We start from the raw sequence: 20,799 nt of genomic DNA, 5'->3' as shown, positions 1-20,799 counted from the left end.
TGGGGCCATCCCCTTTGTACCACTTCACCCCAATCCTCCTGTCCTCTGCTCCAGTAGCCCAAGGTTAGGTACCTGGGACAAAACACCCACCTCCTGTTGAAGGCACCCCCAAACCCTCATGGCAAGCCTCCCATCACCTCATTCTGATAAGGGCATGGAGAGGGCCTGGTGGAGTCAGCACTTATGACAGGAACTCAGAGTCTTGCCCAGTGTTGCTGAAGCCCCATAAGGAGCCTAGCGGTTTCTGACAGCATCCACACGCATCGAGATCACACCCTGCAGGATCGGGGTGAACCTTCCATCCCTGCCTGGCCCCATGGAGTTGAGCCCACAGGCCCCTTGGAGGCATATAGTTGAGGGCCACTGCTTGCCACTCCCAGAAAAGCTGGAGAGGGCCTGAGTCTACCAGGGACCCCACAGCGTGAATGCTGCATTGTCTGGTTGAGGGCTGGGTCTGAGCTTACCCACCCAGTGTCCCCACACGTGACCTCCCCACCACCGACCGGAGCACCACACACTCCCTCTGGCCTCACAGTTCCACTCTGGAACCCACCTGAGGGAAACGTATCCCAGAACAGAAAGGCTGTTGGCACCAATGTGGCAGGTGAAAATGTGAAACCACCCAAGTGCCCCCTGATGGGGGCTTGCCAAGTGAATCAGAGGACAGATGGACTGCACTATGTGGCCTGTATCAAGATGTATTTGTTAGTGATGGAAACCATGACAAACGTGGCTTCAGGGTAGCACAGGCTCCTGAGGACCACCAGCTCTTCTTTGTCAGGCTCCACTCCTCATGGCCACAACGTGGCTGCAGGGCCTCCAGGAAGCAGGAGAGTTCAGAGGGCAAACATCAGTGAGGTTCCTCAATGGCCAGAGATCACATCCCCAATCTCAGGAGGCTGGAAGTCAGATTTCAACTGGCCCAGGAGAGAAGTGCAGTCCAGTTGCCTCCCCTCGTTCAATGGAATGCAGCAGTAGTGACCCAGGGTGACTTCTGAGGCCCTGACAGGTAAGATTTGCACGCGGGACTCTCCCTGTGGAATGCCATGATGTGAGGAGGCCCAGGCCACTTGAGGCGGCCACCACCCCATGAGGTCTCGGCTGACACCTGGCAGCAACCCAGCCAGCCTTTGACATGACCCAGTGCGTGCCACCAGCTGCCCACAACCACATGGGAGAAGCCCCAGTGAGCACTGCCCAGTAGAGCCCGGCAAACCTGGAACCCCGAGCTGTCATAAGAAGGAACTATAGTTTTATGCTACTACACTGGAGGTTTTTGTTATGCAGGGATTGAAAATTGAGACAGTGATTTTTACCTTTGCTGTTTTTCAAAGTACTGTTTATTTCATACCCCTTACCATAACTTTACAGATAATAGATGCAGCACCCCAGCTGGGTCCCTGCTTATAGATACAAAGCAGCCAGCTGTAATTGTTGAGAAACCTGCTGCCACCTTCCCACTCGGCTATGCAAAACTAGAAGTGCTTAAAATGTCCCCCAGTCTCTTCAAAGGAGCCTGACTAGAGGGAGGCTGCAGCTGGTTCTGTGAACCTCGGCGGTGGTTTCAAGGAAGCCGATCTATACAAACCACTACAGCTGGGCTCCCCTGGGACAGACACCCCCCAAATAGGGTCCCCAGCTCAGTGCCCCGAGGGATCCCTAAACCCGGAAGCTGATTTCACTGACCAGTCTTGAGCTGGACACATGTTGAGATGCAGTAGCCGGCTGGTGGGGTCAGCCTGGCCCTCCCATTGTGGGCTCTGGTCTCCACCTTAGTCACCCTGGGACATAGGCTGCAGGCTGTCTGAGCATTCCCACAGTTGGCCTGGAGGCAGGCAGCATCTGCCCTGGGTTCACTGTATGCACCATCACCTGGGCACGTGGTGAGCTGGTGGGGCCACTGGGGGTCCAGGGGTCCTTGTCAATGCCTCGGGCCATGCTGGCCAGCTCTCTGGTCCCCTCGCCAAGGTCTCTGCAGGAAGAGGAGGTGTGAGCCTGGGGGCAGAGCGGGGGCCCCATGTAACCCCAACTCTGCCACCATGCTGGGTACCCAGGCCCTGATCTTCAGCAGGCCTGGGATAGACTGCTGCCCCTAGGTGAGGGCCCCCGTTTCCTCTTGCCTTGCACCCAGGGAGGCCCCTCCATCGGTGCCCCTTCCTGGGCCTCAGGCCCCTCACTCATACAAGGGGGATGACTCAAGGAGCATCACACCCACCTTCCAAGGGTGGGAAGGGGCTTCCTGGGGCTTTGTAGAGGAAGGGAGCTTATTCAGAGTGTGTGTAAACTATGTGCACCAGGATGCCCTAGGCAGAGAAGGGACACTGGGGCCCCAGGAACATTCTGGAGGACACCCTCACACTTGTCAGGCTCTCCTCTGAGTCTGGGACCATATCTTCAGTTCTCTAGTGGCCTCCTCTAGCCTCCAAGCCACAAGCCCACCCATTCTCTAGGCTGAGCAAACCCTGGCCCTGCTCCCATCTCCCGCTTACACTGGACTTTGCTTCCTGAGGCTGCCTGGCTGCTTCCTCCCCTTAAGATGCTATCTGTCTCCTTCCCTTCCAGTACAGGCTCTCCTAATCTGTTCACCTCAGGCATCACTTCTTCCAGGAAGCCTTCCCAGATCTATGTTGCCACCCACACCTAGTTCTCAGAAAAGCTCTAGGCAGTAGTAGGAATTAAACTATCTGTTGGTTCAATGAATGTGTGAATGAATCAATTAATTAGTGGAGAGGAAAGTCAACTTAGTGAGCAAGTCCATGGACTTTGGAGCCACAGAGCCTGAGTTCAAACCTAGCTTCATGCTTAGTAGTTATGTGATTCTAGACAAGTTTCTTAAAATGGGATAAAAATAGTGCCCACTCCTATGGTTAGAACAGGTAATATTTGGAGAAGCTAAGAACAGTGCCTGGCATAATGTGAGTGCTGGGAAGTGTTTATGAAATAAAAGTAAGGTCAAGGGGCAAACCTCACCTTACTAAAGATGATTTCACCACCAATCAGTGGGAGAACTGGGGTATCTGGGCCTTGCCTAGGATGGTACATCCTGAGAGGCAGCAATTCCTTCCCCTATTCCACTGGGGTTTCCCAACTGAGACAGTGTGTCACAGGTCTATAATGGGGAGAGGGTGCCACAGGGCAGGGGGCAATGGAGAAAATCCAAAACCTGCCAAGGAAACATGACTATATGAAAAGGATGTGCACTAGCAAGACAACGCCAACATAACTGAAACAAAAAGGAAAGTGCTTGCAGCCAACTGACAGGTAAGGGTCTCTTCCATAATGTACACAGAGCTTCCACTATTTATGAGAAGAAACATCAGCAGGAGATTCAGCAGAGCAAAGTGAAAGTGACTAAAACCAGCAATGCAACTGCTAAGCAAAGGTATGGAGAGAACACTCTTTCTCAATGTTAAAGAAATGCTGATGAAAGCCACCTACGTAACTCACCCCTGCTAAGTAAGTGACGGAAAACAAATCATTAACACTCAGTGACAGTGTAGGTGTAAAAATGGCTCAACTAGTGCCAGGTTCCTGGAGAAAGAATTTGGTAATAAAAATATTCGGACGACTTGGCCTAAACAGTCTGTTCCTAGGATTGCCCCAAAATGTCATCTCAAAAAAGAAAAACAGGGCCTCCCTGGTGGCGCAGTGGTTGAGAGTCCGCCTGCCGATGCAGGGGATACGGGTTCGTGCCCCGGTCTGGGAGGATCCCATATGCCGCGGAGCGGCTGGGCCCGTGAGCCATGGCCGCTGGGCCTGCGCATCCGGAGCCTGTGCTCCGCAACGGGAGAGGCCACAACAGTGAGAGGCCCGCATACCGCAAAAAGAAAAAAAAAAAAAAAAAAAAAAAAAAGAAAAACAGCTCTAAGCACAAGCATTTACCCAAACCTGAGCACAGCAGTTGAAGTATCTGGAGCATAGCTCCAGGGGCCTCAGACCACCAGGGCAACACAGTGACATGTCAAGTCAGGTGGAAAGGGCGCAAGGTGGCATTTCTGCCATGGCCATCATAACGTAGGCCTAATGTGTGTCAAAAGCTCAAGGGAAGGAGGTAGGAAACCAATTCCTTCCCACAGGCCTCGCCACTCCAGGAGTCAGCTAGGCCCGGTGCGTTGAGTGTGGACATGGGACCAGACAGACCCTCGCCACGCCTGCACAGGCCACCACCTCCAGCGCCTCAGTTTCCTCACGTGCACACCAGGACCTAGAGCAGAATTAACAATGGCTGGCACTCACTGAATCTGTACTCTGGGCCCGGTCAAGACCATTGACTTATATCACCTCAACAGGGCCAGGAAGTGAGCCCTGCCATAATCCTCACTGTCCAAGGGAGGAAAACGAGGCATGAGCAGTTGTCACACAGCGAGGCGTCAGGCCGGGGGCAAGCACTTGGTTCCCTGGGAGGTTCCTGTGGGGACAGGCTGAGGAAATGAGCAGACTGCCTCTGCGATGCCAGGGCGGGGCAGAGAAAGCACTAAATGGGCCAGAACATCTGTGCAGAGAGGAGGCACTTGGAGAATAAAGGTCATGATCAGGACGCAGCACAACAGGGCTCCAACCAAGAAAGGACTGGAGCCCATAGGAAGCATGGGTCCAGATGATGCAGGGGAACGGTGACCCCTGAGGTTAGCAGACGGGGACAAGAGACCCGTTACACTATTCTCTCTGCTTCTGTGTATTTGTGAAATTTCCCCATAATAAAGTTTGAGAAAAGAATACCTATGAATTCAGAGTGACACAAAAACAGCAAAACAAAATGAGAAGGAAAGGAAGGAAAAAACAGAACTCATTTTCATTCCTCATAGAGGGAATAACAGAATCGCAACAGAATTAAAATCATTATTCTGTAACCCCCAGGGCCAAAACCGATTCTGGCTGGAACATCCCTGGATGCTAAGGCCACAGGTCAGACGTCATGGGGGCAGCAGAGTGACCCTTAGCAGAGTCCCTTCTTCATCACTTGACAACGGACTCAACTCAGCCAAAAGCGCCCAGTCCTCGTGCCTGCAGGGGGACAGCCTGACCCATACCTGTGATTCACACCAGCACCGCCCATGGGGCACCCACATGAGAAACGCTGCCTGAGTGCAGTCATGAGGGAATGTCAAGACAGTCCAGAACACGGTGTCTGTAGGAGACCACTGGCCTAGAGTCCGCAAAAGGCAATGCTGCCAAAGCCAAATATCCTGCCCCATTTAAGGAGCCCAGAAACCGGGCAGCCCTGTGATCCTGGGGTCAGAGGGTGCTCACTCAAAGCTAGTAACAACCCTGGGAGATGTTCTATCTGCAGTCCGTGTTCAGCCAAGATTAGACTCCTTGAGTCAAAAAAAAGTATGTAAGAAATGTCCTTGTATTGGTTCATAAAAAGTGTGTGTGTGTGTGTGTTTTTAAAGAGAGACAAGAAGAGATAGAAACAGAGAGACCGAGGAGCAGGGAGGGAGACGGGAGGAGAGAGCAAGTGGACAGGGCACCGTGGGTCCTGGTGAAGGGTAATACTCGTGTCCAGAAGCTTCCTTCTCTAGGCAAGGGGTGCCAAGATAGACACGGCGTGGAGGGCAGCTTTAGGCACTAGGGTGCAGGGTCAGGCACGGGTACTAGAAGGACCATCAGCCCCTGTGTTAGGGATGGGAATTGAGGCCCTAGCGAGCCTGGGCTCGCAGCATGCTGGGACCCCCCTGCCCTCACCACTGCCCCACCGCCCCTTTGCTCTGCCCATGCCCACGTGGTGAAGCTGTGGTTGTCGTGAGCCTGGATGGGCTGGATCCTGGACTCGCCACTGATGCTGCGTTTGTTGCTGAGGCCCTTGAGGCCGAGGCAGGCGGCCTGTACTGTCTCTAAGTCCTCGCCTCTCAGCTGGAACCACAGCTGGGCCTCCCTGGAGAGAGATGGGGGAAGGACATTCAGGTGCCTGTGTGTCCAGGACACTGCCTGCAAGCCTCTGCAAGGCCGATAGTATTTTAGGGCCATACAGTTCCTGAGCAATTACTCAGCTCTGCGGCTGTAGGGAGAAAGCAGTCATGGATGATGAGTAAACGTCAGGAAAACTATACTTACAAAGACAGGCAGTGGAAAGTTCTTGAGATGAATCAAGCTGATGGCGGCACAACACTGTGAATGTAACTAATGATCCTGAATTGTGCACTTAAAGATGATTAAAATGGTAACTTTTTTTTTTTTTTTTTTTTTTTTGCAGTACGCGGGCCTCTCACTGTTGTGGCCTCTCCCCTTGTGAGGCTCCGGACGCGCAGGCTCAGCGGCCATGGCTCATGGGCCCAGCCGCTCCGCGGCATGTGGGATCTTCCCAGACCGGGGCACGAACCCATGTCCCCTGCATCGGCAGGCGGACTCTCAACCACTGCGCCACCAGGGAAGCCCAAAACGGTAACTTTTATATTGTAAATATTTTACCGCAATTTTAAAAATAGCAAAAAGAAAAAAAGGATAGGTTTCCGTGAAGAAAAGTAGAAGTGGGCCAGACTCCACCTGCAGGCCCTAGTTAACCGTCGTGTAGTCAGCCCGTCACGTCCACACAGAGCAGAGCATATACTGTGTGTGTGCAGTCTGCAGAATGAGACAATCCCCTGTGTACCTGTCACCTGTCTTGTGGAAGACCAAGTGAGTGAGCCACGTGCCCTCCACGGCTTCAATGCTCTGTGAACAGCAAGATGCCAAGATCCCAGCAGCCCTGCTCCCTGACATGCCCAGGAGTCTCGGAGTGACTTGCAGGTGCCCCGCGGCAGTGCCAGGTCACTGTACCTGTTGGATCGCCGCTGCTCACTCCTCTTCACACACTTCATGAGGCAGCAGATGAGGAAGGCCATGGACATGAGCATGATGATGGCACAGCTGACGATGGAGGAGATCACGGCCACCTTGAAGCCGAAGGTTTCATAGGGAGGCACAGCTGCGAGTGAGACAAGTCCAGCTCTTGGGCCCAGCCTGCCCTCAGGGAGCCCTGTTCCATGGGGGAGGCCGGGAGGTGCTGGCAGCTGAGGTGAAGGTCTGTGCAAATTGTTGTAGGGAGTGGGGCTATCAGGCAAGATTGCCCCCCAGGAAGGGGGTGTTTGAGCAGGGTTTTGGAGGGTGTGTAGGAGTTTTTGGTGGTGCACTGGGGGAAGCTCTGACAAGGAGTTCAGTGATGATAGTCCCCTTGGCTCCCACCCACAGCAGACTGGGCCCCTGAGACCAGAGGACAGCAGACAACACACAGTCTATTTTCACAATGCCTCAAGTAGGTAAAACCCTACGGGGGCCTAGGTGCTTTCTTGGGTCACTTTCCAGGAAGGTGCAAAAGCAAGAAAAATGCCAGTGTTTGGGGTCAAAGGGCCTTTGGCACATTATCAGCTGTGTGACCAAGAACTAGCTATGTACCAAGAACTACTTCTATCAGGTTCTAAATGATGTTCTTGGGAATCAAGGCCCAGGATTCTAATTTGAACAACACTGCATACTCTCCCCTGTAGTGGACACTGATCACGCTCCCCAGTCCCTAGTCCCCCAGCCCTAGCTGGACACTGGCCATCCAGACTGAAGACTACATCTCACAGCTTCCCTTGCAGCTACATGTGGCCACATGACCATATTCTGGCCAGTGGTGAACAGGGTGGAGGGGTGTGGGACAACTTCTAAGAGCCTTCCTTGCCCTGCAACTAATCCTGTAACAACTGCCTGGATCATGCAGTTGAGATCATGCCTAACAGAGCCATAACATGGAAAGGACTTGGGTCCCCACCATGGGGTGCCATACAAGCCTAGGACTGCCCATCCTGAGGGCCATGGCCAAGAAAAAGCTCTCATAGCCCCCATTATTTTGGTAACCCCCATTATCTTGGGTTTTCTATCACTTGGAGTCTAATCCTAACAGACACTCTCCTCAGAGATTCAACCACCACATGAGTATTTTAAAGGCTCTGAGAAGTCCTGCAGCCTATTAACCCAGGCTTTTCCAAATTATACTGACTATACAGCCCTTTTCAATGCACAGTACACATTAACACAATATATGTATCTTCACTTTGGAAAATGCTGTGCTAGGTATTATCCTTTAACACCCTGTATAACAAATACAACTAGAAAACCATCTCCTCCCCCAGACTGGGGCCCCATGGCCAAGCAATCCTATTCCCCAGTTCTAGAATTCTTGGCACACAAAACATCCTATTAATGTTTGCTGCATGTGTGTATGAAAGAACGTAGTTTTCTGCTTAACAGATGAAGTACTAGCTCAGACAGCACAAGTAACCTCTTGGAGATGACCGGCCAAGTCAGTGGCAGAGCTAGAATTTGGAGCAGCTGCTAGGACTTGAGTCTACACTGCTGACATGGAGCCCCAAGGGACCACCAGCACTGGGAACAGGACCCTACTCAGAGGCCCAGGGAACTTTCTCTGTGGACACCCACACCATCCATGTGACAAAATCAGCAACCCCCCACCAGGGGTCGCTGCTGAGCTGGGTGCAGCTCACAGGGAATGAATGGGCCTCACTCTTGCACATGGGGGTCTCTGAAGACCACTCAGCAATGCTCCCCTTCCAGACACAGGTGAGGAGGCCAGACCCCACCATCTGGTGGCCCGAGGGGCAGTGGAACACGATGACAGTCCCCACAGAAGTACCGTCCCCACGAAGTACTTGGAAGGTGCCCTGCAGGGGTGGCTGCACTTGCACACACATGCCTAGGAGAGAAGAGAGGAGAGACAGTGAGGACCTCACCCTGGAGGGCAGGGGCTTGGCAGGAGCCCTCACCTGGGACAGGCATCATTGACCCAATGACCACACGATGCTCTGGAGAAGGTCACACAGCCACCCAGACAATTGGAAGTGGCGTCCGTGTGACTAGTGGCTTGGGAACAAAAGTGGAGCTAATCCCTACAATTAAGTGAAATCTAGATGCTCTGAAGACCATGGTGTTGATAAAAGAAACACACATTTAAAGACAATAAAAGCAAAAGGACAATTATTACCCAAGTGTAGCTCAAAAGGCAGAATCAAGGGGGAAAAAAAGGAGAGAGATCAACGGATGTGATTTCATTAAACGTAAAAAACAAAAACTTTTGTTACTCCCTAATAACTGAAAAACAAACAAACTCAGATGAAAAACTTAGGAAAAGGTATTTGGAAAACATAGGGCAAAGGTTCAACACCCTTGATTTATAAAGAGATCTTACACGTCAGTAAAAGCTGAACATCCAAGTAAAGCAGAATGGACTGGTGTGTGAACAAGCAAATCACGAGATACAAGTAGCCAACAGACATGAGAAAATGCGTGCCCTCATAGTAACTGAAGAAACACTAACTCAAATGAGAGCTAATCTTTCACTCCTCCACTTGGCAAAAAAAAAAAAAGAAACCATGTGTGAAGTTAGCAAGGGCCTGGGATCCACTCCACTCAGACTTGCTGGTGGGGGCACAGATCCAAACCTTTCTGGACAGAGTCTGGTAAAGTGTATTAAGAGCTTTATGTTGTGTATACATCTGAGAATTTAGCCAAAGAAGTAGTTATGTATCTGCTGCCAGGATTTCTATAGCAGGATGTTTGTCTACACCCACATCTCCAGCTGTGGGGATCAGTACAGTTAATCAAAGTACATCTGAAATGAATGCCAGCAATGCTATCCTAAAGTGTTACAATGATATCCTTATACAAGGACACAGAGAGGCACTCTGGATAAAGTGGCAATCACAAGCATTTTTATAAAATTGTAACAATGCCAACAGCTGGCACATAGAATTTACTGTGCTAGACGCTGTTCCAAACGCTTTACGTGCATTAACTCATCAATCCACAAAATACCTCCCCACTTGACAGGAAAGCAAACTGAGGTACAGGGTGGTTTAATCATTTCCTGAAGTCACACAGCTCCTTTGTTGTAGGGTAGAGATGTGGAACCACACAAGGAGGCTCTGGGCCTACCTTCTCAACACACACGTGTGACAGATACATCACGTGTCCCTTGTGTCTGGCTTCCCTTGCTTAGCACAATGACAGGAGAGGTGCTGTGCTGCGTGTGTTGGCAGCTGTCCATATTTAACGGTGAAGCAGAGTCCTGTTGTATGGACGCCCTTGTTTGCTTCCCTGTTCCTGCTGATGGGTGTGTGAGTTGTTTCCGGTGTTCAAGAATACGGAATGAAGCTGCTACCGAGGTTCTGGAGCACACCTTCTGGTGCCTGAACGCAAGAGGCTCTTCCTTCTGCTTTTCTGGAACTTTCTGATTTTGAGCACTGTATACTACTAGTGTATAAAGCAGTTAGTCTCAGACTAAAAGGGAGACGGACCAGAGGCAGCGTCTGTGTCCAACCCCCTCCACACATCCGAGGCCTAGGTGGGAGCAGTGGTGGGGATTCGGACAGAGGCTGGCACTAGGACATTATTCCACAGGCTGAGGACATTATTCCACACCAACCCAGGACAACCCTTCCCCTGTCCTCCACGGGATACCTCCAGCTAGGACTGTCCCCTGGGCACCAGGCACAGACGTCCGAAAGCCCGCTCGGCCTGCCACATCCAGCCAAGCTCCTGCACTGGCCAACGTGCTCACCACTCGGCCTGCCCCATTCTAACTTTGATGTTAGCCACTATGCCCTCCATCCTTTACTTGCTCCAGCCCCCAAACTTGGAACCTACCCGGACTCTTTTTCTCAATCCACAACCAATTCACCAGCAAACTCTGTGGGCTCTGTTTTCAAAATATATACCCAGAATATCTGTAGTGGGCTGGAGAGTCCTCCAAAATTCATATCCACCTGGAAGCACCCATGAGGGGGGATCCACTGTGGAATGCATGGTACCCCATTTCACATAGGCTGTGGGGACAGAGGACACCCGGAACGGCCCAAGGGCAGCAGCTGTCACTCAGGAGGGCCACACACATGCACTCACACACCCCGTGATAGTGCTTCACATGTCTGTGCCCAACCAGCCCTGTCCAGAGGGGAAACTGAGGCTCAGTGAGGTCAAGCCACCCCTTGCATGGCCCCATTGGCCCTACCCCACGTAGGGTGAGGGTGTTAACAGGGCAGTGGCAGAGCCAGGCTTCAGCCTCAGTCTTGCATTCTGCCCTTGGAGGCTAAGGCTTCTTGACCCTCGCTGTGGGCAGTGACACTGAGGGACAGCGTTTGGCTGAGATTGGCCAAGCTCCCCCTAGCTCTGCCCTACCAAGAGCCTGGGGGGTGCCTCACCAGGCTGAAATGCTGGGGGGAGGAGTGTGAGCCTGGGGGGGTCCTTGTGGTTTGTGTACCTAGCAGGGAGGGGGGGCTGACATTCGAACAGCACAAACAACACTGGGCACCTAATGGATACTTCACTGTATTTCAGCCATATGAGGAAGACCATCCATCTCCATCTTACAGATGGGGAAACTGAAGCACAGCAAGGCTGGATGACACGCTGAGGGTGGTAGGGGTGGAAGTGTGCTGGGCCACGGCTGCCATGTAAACGGCACATCTGGGAGGATTCAGGCTTCCCTGTCTGCAGATGTCCATCATGAGTGTCACACTAACAACGGCAATGCAGGCCCGATAGAAACATCTGGTCAAGAAGGACCCCAATTCCTGACCTCACGCAGCACTCAATCATCTGCAGAGGACAGCAGGGAAGAACTTGTTATTATCGTCATTTTAACATGAGCAACCAAGCCTGGAGTGGTGGCTGACCTGCTCAACACCCACAGATAGAGAGGGCACCCACAGACAGGACTGACGCAGAGCTTAAGATTCCTAATTAACAGAGAACAAGGGAGTGTGGGTATTTGCAACATACATGTAACAGAGCATCTTTCCTATATAAACAGCACTTACATAAGACATGACAAAAATCACAACACAAAAAATGGTTAAGTTAGAAAAGAAAAATATGGAAATAGCCCTAAACCAGGGGGCAGAGCAATTAATTAAGAAAATTAAACAGCATCCACATCAGAAAGGAAGCAGCAAAACTTCTCTATTAAATGACATGATCCTGTATCGAGAAAATCCCTAGGAATCTGCTAAAAATCTACAGGAACTAATAAATGAGTGCAGCGAGTTTGCAGGATACAAGGTCAACACACAAAACTCCACTGTATTTCAGTACAGTGGCAATGAGCAAACTAAAAATGCAATTAATAAGACAATTCCATTTACAAGAGCATCAAAAAGAATAAATTACTTAGGAGTAAATTTAACAAAAGAAGTACAAAACTTAAACTCTGAAAACTACAAAGCATTGTTGAGAGAAATTAAAGAAGACCTAAATGAATGAAAACACATCACATACTCATGGGTCAGAAGACTTAACATGGTTTAAGATGGCAACGCTACTCTGCTCACCTACAGATTCAACATGACCCCTATCAGATCCTAGCTGCTACCTTTGAAGAAATTTACAAGCTGATCCTACAGTTCATAAGGAAATGCAAAAAAGACCTAGAATAGCCCAAACAACAATCTTGAGAAAGAAGAACAAAGTCGGAGGACTCGTACTTCCTTATTTCAAATCCTACCACAAAGCTACAGTGATGACAACAGAGCGGCACTGGCATAAAGAGAGACATATAGTCCAATGCAAGGCTTTAGACTCCAGAAATAAACTCATATTTACAATCAATTGATTTTCAACAAGGGTGCCAAGACAACTGAATGGGAAGAGAATAGTTTTTCAACAATTGGTGCCAGGAAAACAATACTTACATGCAAAAGAAGAAAGTTGGAGCTCTCCTTACATCATATACAAAAATTAACTTAAAATGAGTCAAAGACCTCAATATAACGGAGAAAACTATAAAAAAAACTCTTAGAAGAAAACATAGAGGTAAATCTATAGAGGCAATGGTTTCTCAAAGATACCAAAAGACAAACAACAAAAGAAATAGATAGGGCTTCCCTGGTGGTGCAGTGGTTGAGAATCTGCCTGCCAATGCAGGGGACACGGGTTCGAGCCCTGGTCTGGGAAGATCCCACATGCCGCGGAGCAACTGGGTCCGTGAGCCACAACTACTGAGCCTGCGCGTCTGGAGCCTGTGCTCCGCAACAAGAGAGGCCGCGATAGTGAGAGGCCAGCGCACTGCGATGAAGAGTGGCCCCTGCTCACCGCAACTACAGAAAGCCCTCACACAGAAACGAAGACCCAACACAGCAAAGATAAATAAATAAATAAAAAATAAAAAAAAAAAAAGAAATAGATAAACTGGACTCCATTAAAATGAAAAAATTTGTGCTTCAAAGGATACTATCAAGAAAGTGAAAAGACAACCTACAGAGTGGGAGGAAATATCTACAAATCATCTATCTGATAAGGGACTGTATTTAGAATGTATAAATTATTATACTGAATTATAAAAAGACAACCCAATTTATAAATGGGCAAAAGATATGAACAGACATTTCTCTAAAGGTATACCAATGGCCACCAATAAGCACATGAAAAGATGCTCAACGTCATTAGCTTCAGGAAAATGCAAATTAAATCCACAGGGAGGTACTTGTTCACATCCACCATGAAAAAGACACATTAAAAAAAAAAAAAAACAGATGATAACTGGTGTACCAAGAATGTGGAGAAACTGGAGCCCTCACACGCTGCAGCTGGGAATGTAAATGGGGCAGCCGCTTTGCAGTTTCTCCAACAGTTTCGCAGAGTGTTTCCAAATGATGCAGCAATGCCCCTCTTAGCAATATACCCAAGGGAAAGAAAACACATCTACATGAAAACTTGTATACAAATGTTCACAGCAGCAGTATTCATAATAGCCAAAAAGCAGAACCCACCTAAATGTCCATCAACTGATAAATGGATAAATAAGATATGGTCCACCCATACAATGGAATATTTCGGGAAATAAAAAGAAGCGAAGAACTGACATGCTACATGGATGAACCTTCAAAACACTATGCTCAGTGAATGAAGCCAGTTACCAAAAAACCACATATTGTATGATTCCATTCATATGAAATGTCTACAGTAGGCAAAGCCATAGAGACAGAAAGCAGATCAGTGGTTGTCTGGGGCCAGGGAGAGGGGGAGTCGGGAGGTGACCTTTAAGGGTCTAAGAGATGCAGGGCTTCCTTTTGGGGTGATGAAAATGTCCTAAAATTGAGTGTGGTGATGGTTGCACATATCTGTGAATATACTAAAAGCCATCAAATTGTACACTTTAAATGTACAATTTAAATGTGTGAATTGTATGGCACATGAATTATACCTCAATAAAGCTGTTAAAAAATTCAGGGGACATATTTATTTCAATTAAGGAAATGCAGATTTGAAACCTAAGTTATTACTTTTGGCTTCTTAGCTTGGTCAAGGTCACAAAGACCAGCCCACCAGGTTGGTGAGGGTGTGGGGGAAGGGTTGCATAACCCTTGGGGCAGAGGGCACAGCAGGGAGGACCTGAGAGGCTGTCCTGCCATGTAGCAGAGGACAGGCAGGTGCTTGCAGGCAGGAAGGGGTGGGGAGCCTGAGCTGGGAGCCCCAGGGAGACAGGACAAGGAGGACACAGCACCCACCCTGAGCCTCCAATCGGACATTCCCCGATTACCCTCACTGGCCTTGGGTCCCCCAGTACTCAGTAGTACAGAGCGATGCCAACTTTGATTCCAGAGTATAGGCCCTTAATTAATCACCACGCTTTGTCTCCACAGGTGCCAAAGCAGGAATGAATGAATGCATGAATGAATGAATGAACAAACTAACAGTTGAAAGCTGTGATCAACACTCCCCCAGGAAGAACCTCTTTTCTTTTTCAGGATCCATGGACTTGGACACGTGCTGTTCTTCCAGCCAGGGAAGCGGACTGGGGTTTTGGAACTGGGTAGACACAGCAGGGCAGCCACGGGCCAGCCACGTGGCCCCTTCCCCAGGGTCACCAGGCAACCAACACTTCCCAGTCCCCAATTTAGAGCTGCTACTTCTCCATTCTTCCATGGCTAAGCATCTTCTTTCTCCCGAGCCCCATATGGCCCTCAGAGAAGGGAGGCCCCTGTAGGGGCATCAGCAAGGGTGAGAGCTTTGTGGACACTTGTCTGCCCAGCACCTGCACCAGCGCCTGGCGAATGAAAGGAGGAAGGGATAAACTTGTATTCATCTTTTAAAGATGCAACTAGCACTTTATCAAAAAAGTAAGATGCCTTGAGGGAGGGACAAAGAGATGGCAAAAGGTATGATGAAGCAGGCCTACTGAAGATTATGGGTAGGATAGAGCTGGGGGTGTGTGGTTATAAATTCTTTCAACTCTGTGGTATGTTTGAAAAAATTTTAAATGTGGGGAGAATGCCTCAAGCATCACTGCTGACTGCCTGATATGCCCCAGCTGGCCTGCCAAGCCATGGGGGGTGGCTGTCCGGCTCCCTAACCACAGCACAGCCCAGACCCTGCATTACCTAATGGCCCTGGCATGGAGAGTCACAGACAGGAGAAAAAGCTCCAGAAACAGAGGCAGCAGGATGGTTCTGCAGCCAAACGTGTCTGGGTGTAAACCACACTTAACCAGTTGGGTGACCAGGTCACCAGTCTGGTCCTCTGACCCACCTGTAAACGCTGCAGAGGGCAGGACAGGGGCTGACTGAGATGACGTGCAGCTCCAGCCCCAGCGAGGAAACCACCACTGTCGTAGGGAAAGGGCTCGCCTGTCAACAGCCACATCCTGTGCTGCTGCTGGGTTCCGCTATGGTTAAGGGTGCCCATCATGACACAGCACTGCAGGCTATTTCACCACCCAAGGGGGGTCACATATCTTAAAAGACAGAACTAACCCCTCACCCCAAGGGGCCCAGAGCCTGCCCTGTCTCCTGGAGCCTCATCAAGGTGGGAGGGTGAGAGGTGAAGCCACAGAAAGGAAACAAGCCTGACCTGCAGATGCCTGCACGGTGTGCATCAAACTGAAGACTTAAGGGAAAGGTACAAGAACATTTGAAGCACAGGCCCAACGAAAATGCCGCTGCCCCATAACTATGCACGCTGCATGGCTGGGGACAGGAGGGGCCTCTGAGAGACTCGGAATGGAGGGCTTTAAATGCAGTCATGGCCGCTCTCCCCAGGCCTTGTACTCTGCATTTCCAGCCAGCCAATACAGGGGTCTCACGCCCATCAGAGGCAGGGAGCCCCTGCTCCTAGCATAAGTGTATTGTTTGAACGGTTCTTCTTTTAAAAATGAAAATGAAAGGTCAGAGGAAATAACTCTGGTAAGGAAGGGTAGAGGGAGGATGAGCCTTGCCCATGGCCCCCTCCTTGCAGTGACCTTCCCCTACCTGGGAGGCAAGGAGCTCAACCCCCAGTAATCCAAGAGCCCAACCAGGCTCAGAGGAGAAGGCAGAGAAGCCAAGTGGGCCTGGTCTGCTAGGAACCCAAACCCCACCCAGCCCCTCTCCACCAGGTCTGATTCTGCTCCACCACCTCTAGCCTCAGGTCCTGGACCTGGTCCTTGCCTTGCTCAGACTCACCTTCCCAACCTGCAAAATAGGGTGACCTGCCCCCACGGGGTGACAGGAGTGGGACCACCTGGTGGAGACCTTAAACCTGTGCCTGGGAGCTCAGGAATGTCCCCTAGGAGGAGGCTCAATACCTCATCCTACCCCCCACCCCAAGTCCACAGCACCCAGGATACCTGCACCTGCCACCCCTACCCGCTACCTGCCAGACTCCATCAGGATGGCCTGCATCCCTTCTCTAGGCCTGGAAGGCCAGCAAACACTTTGGGCTGGGCCCATTTTCCAGATGAGGAAACTGAGGCCCACAGACTTTTGAAGGCCCCAGGTGTACACTGGCAGGGCCCCCACCAGACCTTTCTACAGGACTTGTGACACGTAGCCCAGATGGGGCAGGAAGGTGGCACAGCATCAAGGGACTACAAGGGCTTCAGTCTACCCATCTTCTAAGGATATTCCATGAAACCACCAGCTGGCTCCAGAGACCACATCCCCTAACCACTGCAAACCCAGCCTCTGCTCACACTCCTCACTGCACCCTCCACAGCCTGGAGACCCCTGGACCCCCCAGCTGGGCCCCAACAGTCCCTCCGCACACTTGGTGTCTAAGAGGCGAATCCCACCTCCTCCATCCCCTGCTGAAAACCCTCACAGACACCCAGTTACCCCTGTATATCCTTCCTAGGACTGGTCCCGGAAGGGGACCACCCCCAGCTATCCTTTCCTTCCAGCCCTGTTTCCTGGCCCCGTCCACTTGCGGCCCCCCTCAGACACTGGATGCTACACTTCCCCAGCCTTCCTTTGGCTGGACCCCTGCACTCCTCAACCTTTGCTGCATTTTTTTTCTCTGCACCCTGCATGACACTATCTTTTTTACTATGTACAAATAAATCTCAGAGGAGAGGAAAAACAACAGAAAAAACAAAGGGAATGGATTTGATGCAAGCAAGATACAAACCAAAAGCAAACCCTATAGGCTCACTGGACAGTAGAGAGGCAGACCTGCCCATCAGGTGTTCGCCCGACACTCCCAGCTCACTCCCCAGCCCCAGGCAATGCTCTCTCCCACCCCCTAACACACGGGGTGCATGGCCTGACCTAGACAGCCTGTCCTCCCAGCCCATGCCTCCCCCAGCCTGCCTGGCCAGTGGGGGTGAGAACAATCCTTGCTTGTTAATCTTTTATCTGGAACCTTGGACCACAGGACCATCCCTCCCATCTTCCTTTCTGGAGCCGACATGGCCCCCAAACCCTGACCTCACCCGCTGAGACCAGGTAAATAAGTTACCTTTTATGCTGGCTGTGACTGTGGACAATAGGTACAGTGGGAGATGGGGGGAAGCAGGCCACTGGACCAGCCCACTATGGGCCTGGGTCCCTGCGGGACTGGAAGGTTGCTTCTGAGTCTGAGTTCTGAGTCTCAGTTTTCCCACGTGGAAAGAGGAACCCTCAGGAGGAATTTCTCAAAGAGAAATTAAAGAGTCATGTGTACAGAGGTAATCTATGGAGAGTGGGACCCCCCAAGACCCCAGCAGTGGGGACAGCCACATGCAGGAGGCCCATGCCCTGGTCGTGTGTCCTGAGGCAGGTGCAGGGTTCAGAGCTACTGCAAGCCTGGCCCTTGGCTATGGTCCAGACCTGGGTCTCCCAGGCACTTCCCTGACAGCAGGTCAGCTCACACACCCGGAATATATATTCTCCTCCAGAACATAACCAGGTAAATTCCAAACCAGGAAGAGCGCACTTCCCCATCCCCCCAAATCTCTCAGGGGAGAACATCGAGGCTCCAGGGAGCCTTGTTCATCCAGCAGCTCTGCCTGTACCATGGTGGGAGGCCAGAGCTGGGCCTTAGGGGCACATAAGCCACATTTAGATTCCCACCTACTCCCTCTGGGCTTTGGTCTCTTCCATGAAATGGGCCCAGGGCTGGCCCAGTGGCTGGGCGGCAGGAGTGAAGCGAAGAGGATGTCCCCAGAGCATGTCCTCACCCACCCAGCAGTCCTCCTGCTGCCCCCTTTCAGGGGCATGGGGGAGGGTCACCTCTGGCCACTGGTCTTCCTCTGGCAGGGCCGTGTTCCTGGGCAATCTCCTCCATCAGGGAGTGCTGGAGCTGCCCTGGGAACAGGGCCAGGGACAGGCCAGGGGCCTAAGGGCAGTGGGAGGATGGCCTCCCAGTCAGCCATTCAGAGCAAGGCCATAAAGATTTAAGGCCTTGCTCTGAGACGGCCTTCCCCCACCTGCCTCTCCCCGGTCATCGTGCATGGGAGATGAGGGGAGAATCTTAGGACTCTGTGTCTGACCGGACTCTCACACCTCCTCCAGGAAAAGCAGAATAATATGCCCATTGTACAGATTGCAGGAAAAACACCCATCCCATTGCTGTGTTTTACACAGTGCCAAACTGTCTCTAAAGACCCCCACACCCATCACTTCACTGCCCCACAAGGAGAGGTGGGTGCACATTTCAGAGCCCAAGAGACTGGGGCCATGGGGCAGAGTAGTGGATGAGTCAGGACAGCAGCATTACCTTGGAGCAGAACCATGCAAGGGTGGGTGCACTGGGCCCTCCCTGGCTCCCCCTGGCCTGTCCATAAGCCTGGGGCAGGTATACAGGGCCCACCGCTTAGCACATGGAGAAACTGAGGCACAGAGATAAAGAGACGCACCGCAGGTCGTTGTGTGTGTGTGGGGGTCCAACCCTAAATTCCTGGGAAGGACTCACAGGCTGGGACCCACAGGGCTCACATCTGGGAGGAGGCTGAGCAGCAGCCGGTCAGAAGCAGGGCTGGGGCCAGGCCTGGCAGGCCAGAGGGCAGGAACTGGATTCTGAGACGCTCCTTCCCCCAGGAGAGTCCTCTGCAAACAGCCTTTTGTATGTAGTCAGGGCCTCCCCTTCCCTGTCCTTGGCTGACCTTGGGCAAGTCCCTCCGCCTCACAGTGGACACTCACCTCCCCAGGCAGTGCTGCACAACTTGCACACACATTGTCCTCTTCACACACCGGGCAAAACACCAAATTCAGGACTGGGCATCAGGCTGCCCGAGGGAGTCAAAGAAAATAAACCGACCCCACCACACCAGGGGCAGTATCAGGTCTTAGCTTCCACACCACCAAGCCACATGCCTCTGCTTTGTGACTTACTTCCCTGGGCCTGTTTCCCCATCTGAGAGGAAGCCAGCATTCCCCCCAAGGTGGCAGGTGTCACTGTTTTAAGCATGACTGGCTGCATCCCGGGTGTGTGTGTGTGGGTGTGTGAGACCTGTGCCAGCCTGCTCTTTCAGGCCCAGCTTCCCCTTGTGCAATTCAGCGCCTGGCCTGGGGCACAGATGTGCAAACACCCTCAGGTTTAAGGGGGAGCGGGCAGTGTGCCCTAAAGTGAGCCTCCAGGAACATCTGCGGCTCAAGGTCCGGCTTTATCTTTGTTTCTAAAAGGGTTAGATTTTAGACGCATTCATGGAGCAAGGCCGACATTCGAATCCGGGGCTTCAGCTGCAATCCCCCTATCCGAGCAAGGCAGGAAGGTGAACCCCCTACAAAACAATCTCGAAATCAAACATTGAAGATAACATCCAGCCAGCCCACCCCTCCTTCCGGAGACCCCGGAGCCTCACCCGCAGGCTCGGCTGCAGCGGGACCTTGAGCAGTCACTCCCCTCTCCCAGGTTCGGTTTCCCCGCCTGTGAAGTGGGGCTGGGGAGCTAGCTGAGGATCCAGAACACCTCCCTTAGGTGAGGCCAGTTTCGATTTCCCCGCGTCCGTCACACCGACATCCCCCGCACTAAGGCGGCCCCCATTGGGAAAAGGCGCGCACCTGGGTTGGCGGGCACCTGGACGCCGCCGCCTGGTTTCTGGCCGCTTGCCGCGGGCTTCGGCTCCGCTGGGGCGCCTGCTGGGCGGACGGAGAGCGTCGGGGAGGTTTGTCCTCCGACTTTGCGCCTCACCGCGGCAGTGCCGCACCCACCGCCCCCGCGCAGGGCTGTGCAACCCGCGCCTCAGCTTCCCCGTCTGAGAAATGGGCGCAGAGCCCCGCTCGAGGTCTACGACCTCGGCCCTCACCTGTCCAGTTCCCCAGGGCGGGCGTAGCGTCCCCCATGCGTCCCCCGGGCCTCGCCCTGCGGCTGAGGGTCGTGGCCTCCTCGCGCATCCCTGCGCGCTCCGCGGCGTTCGGCCAGACTGCCGCGCAGGGGCCAGCGGGGGCGGGGCCGCCCGGTCACGCCCATCCAGGGTTGAGGGCGGGGCCGACCCCGCAGGAACCCAAATCCCCAAGGGGGCGAAGCCAGCAGAGCGGGAAGTCTCGCTTCAGGGCTTTGCGGAGGTGTTGACCTCTGCCCCTGCGCCTCCGACCACCAGGGCCCCCCACAGACCAGGTGTTCTCGGTGAGTAGCACATGTGAACCCCATCTG

At 52.2% G+C, this 20,799-nt stretch overlaps 1 protein-coding gene across 2 annotated transcripts; it reads right to left on the bottom strand.

Annotated features, from left to right (window-relative positions):
* Positions 1 to 1,309: 1,309 nt before the first annotated feature.
* On the bottom strand, positions 1,310 to 20,542 carry SUSD3 (sushi domain containing 3). Of its 2 annotated transcripts, XM_081237539.1 has the most exons (6): positions 20,453 to 20,518; positions 20,208 to 20,282; positions 8,486 to 8,674; positions 6,757 to 6,904; positions 5,723 to 5,875; positions 1,310 to 1,972 (listed from the first exon to the last, which is right to left on the bottom strand). In XM_081237539.1, the coding sequence occupies exons 1-6, from the start codon at positions 20,487 to 20,489 to the stop codon at positions 1,777 to 1,779; spliced, it is 798 nt and encodes a 265-aa protein (XP_081093665.1). In that variant the 5' UTR covers positions 20,490 to 20,518; the 3' UTR covers positions 1,310 to 1,776. The 2 variants fall into 2 exon arrangements, with proteins under 2 accessions (XP_081093665.1, XP_081093666.1); XM_081237540.1 differs by lacking the exon at positions 20,208 to 20,282 and having other exon boundaries at positions 20,453 to 20,542.
* Positions 20,543 to 20,799: the final 257 nt, after the last annotated feature.

This window comes from Mesoplodon bidens (genome assembly GCF_964165515.1).
Source record: "Mesoplodon bidens genome assembly, chromosome: 6".
Classification (NCBI taxonomy): Eukaryota; Metazoa; Chordata; class Mammalia; order Artiodactyla; family Ziphiidae; genus Mesoplodon; species Mesoplodon bidens.
This window is presented reverse-complemented; position numbering and strand designations above follow the sequence as displayed.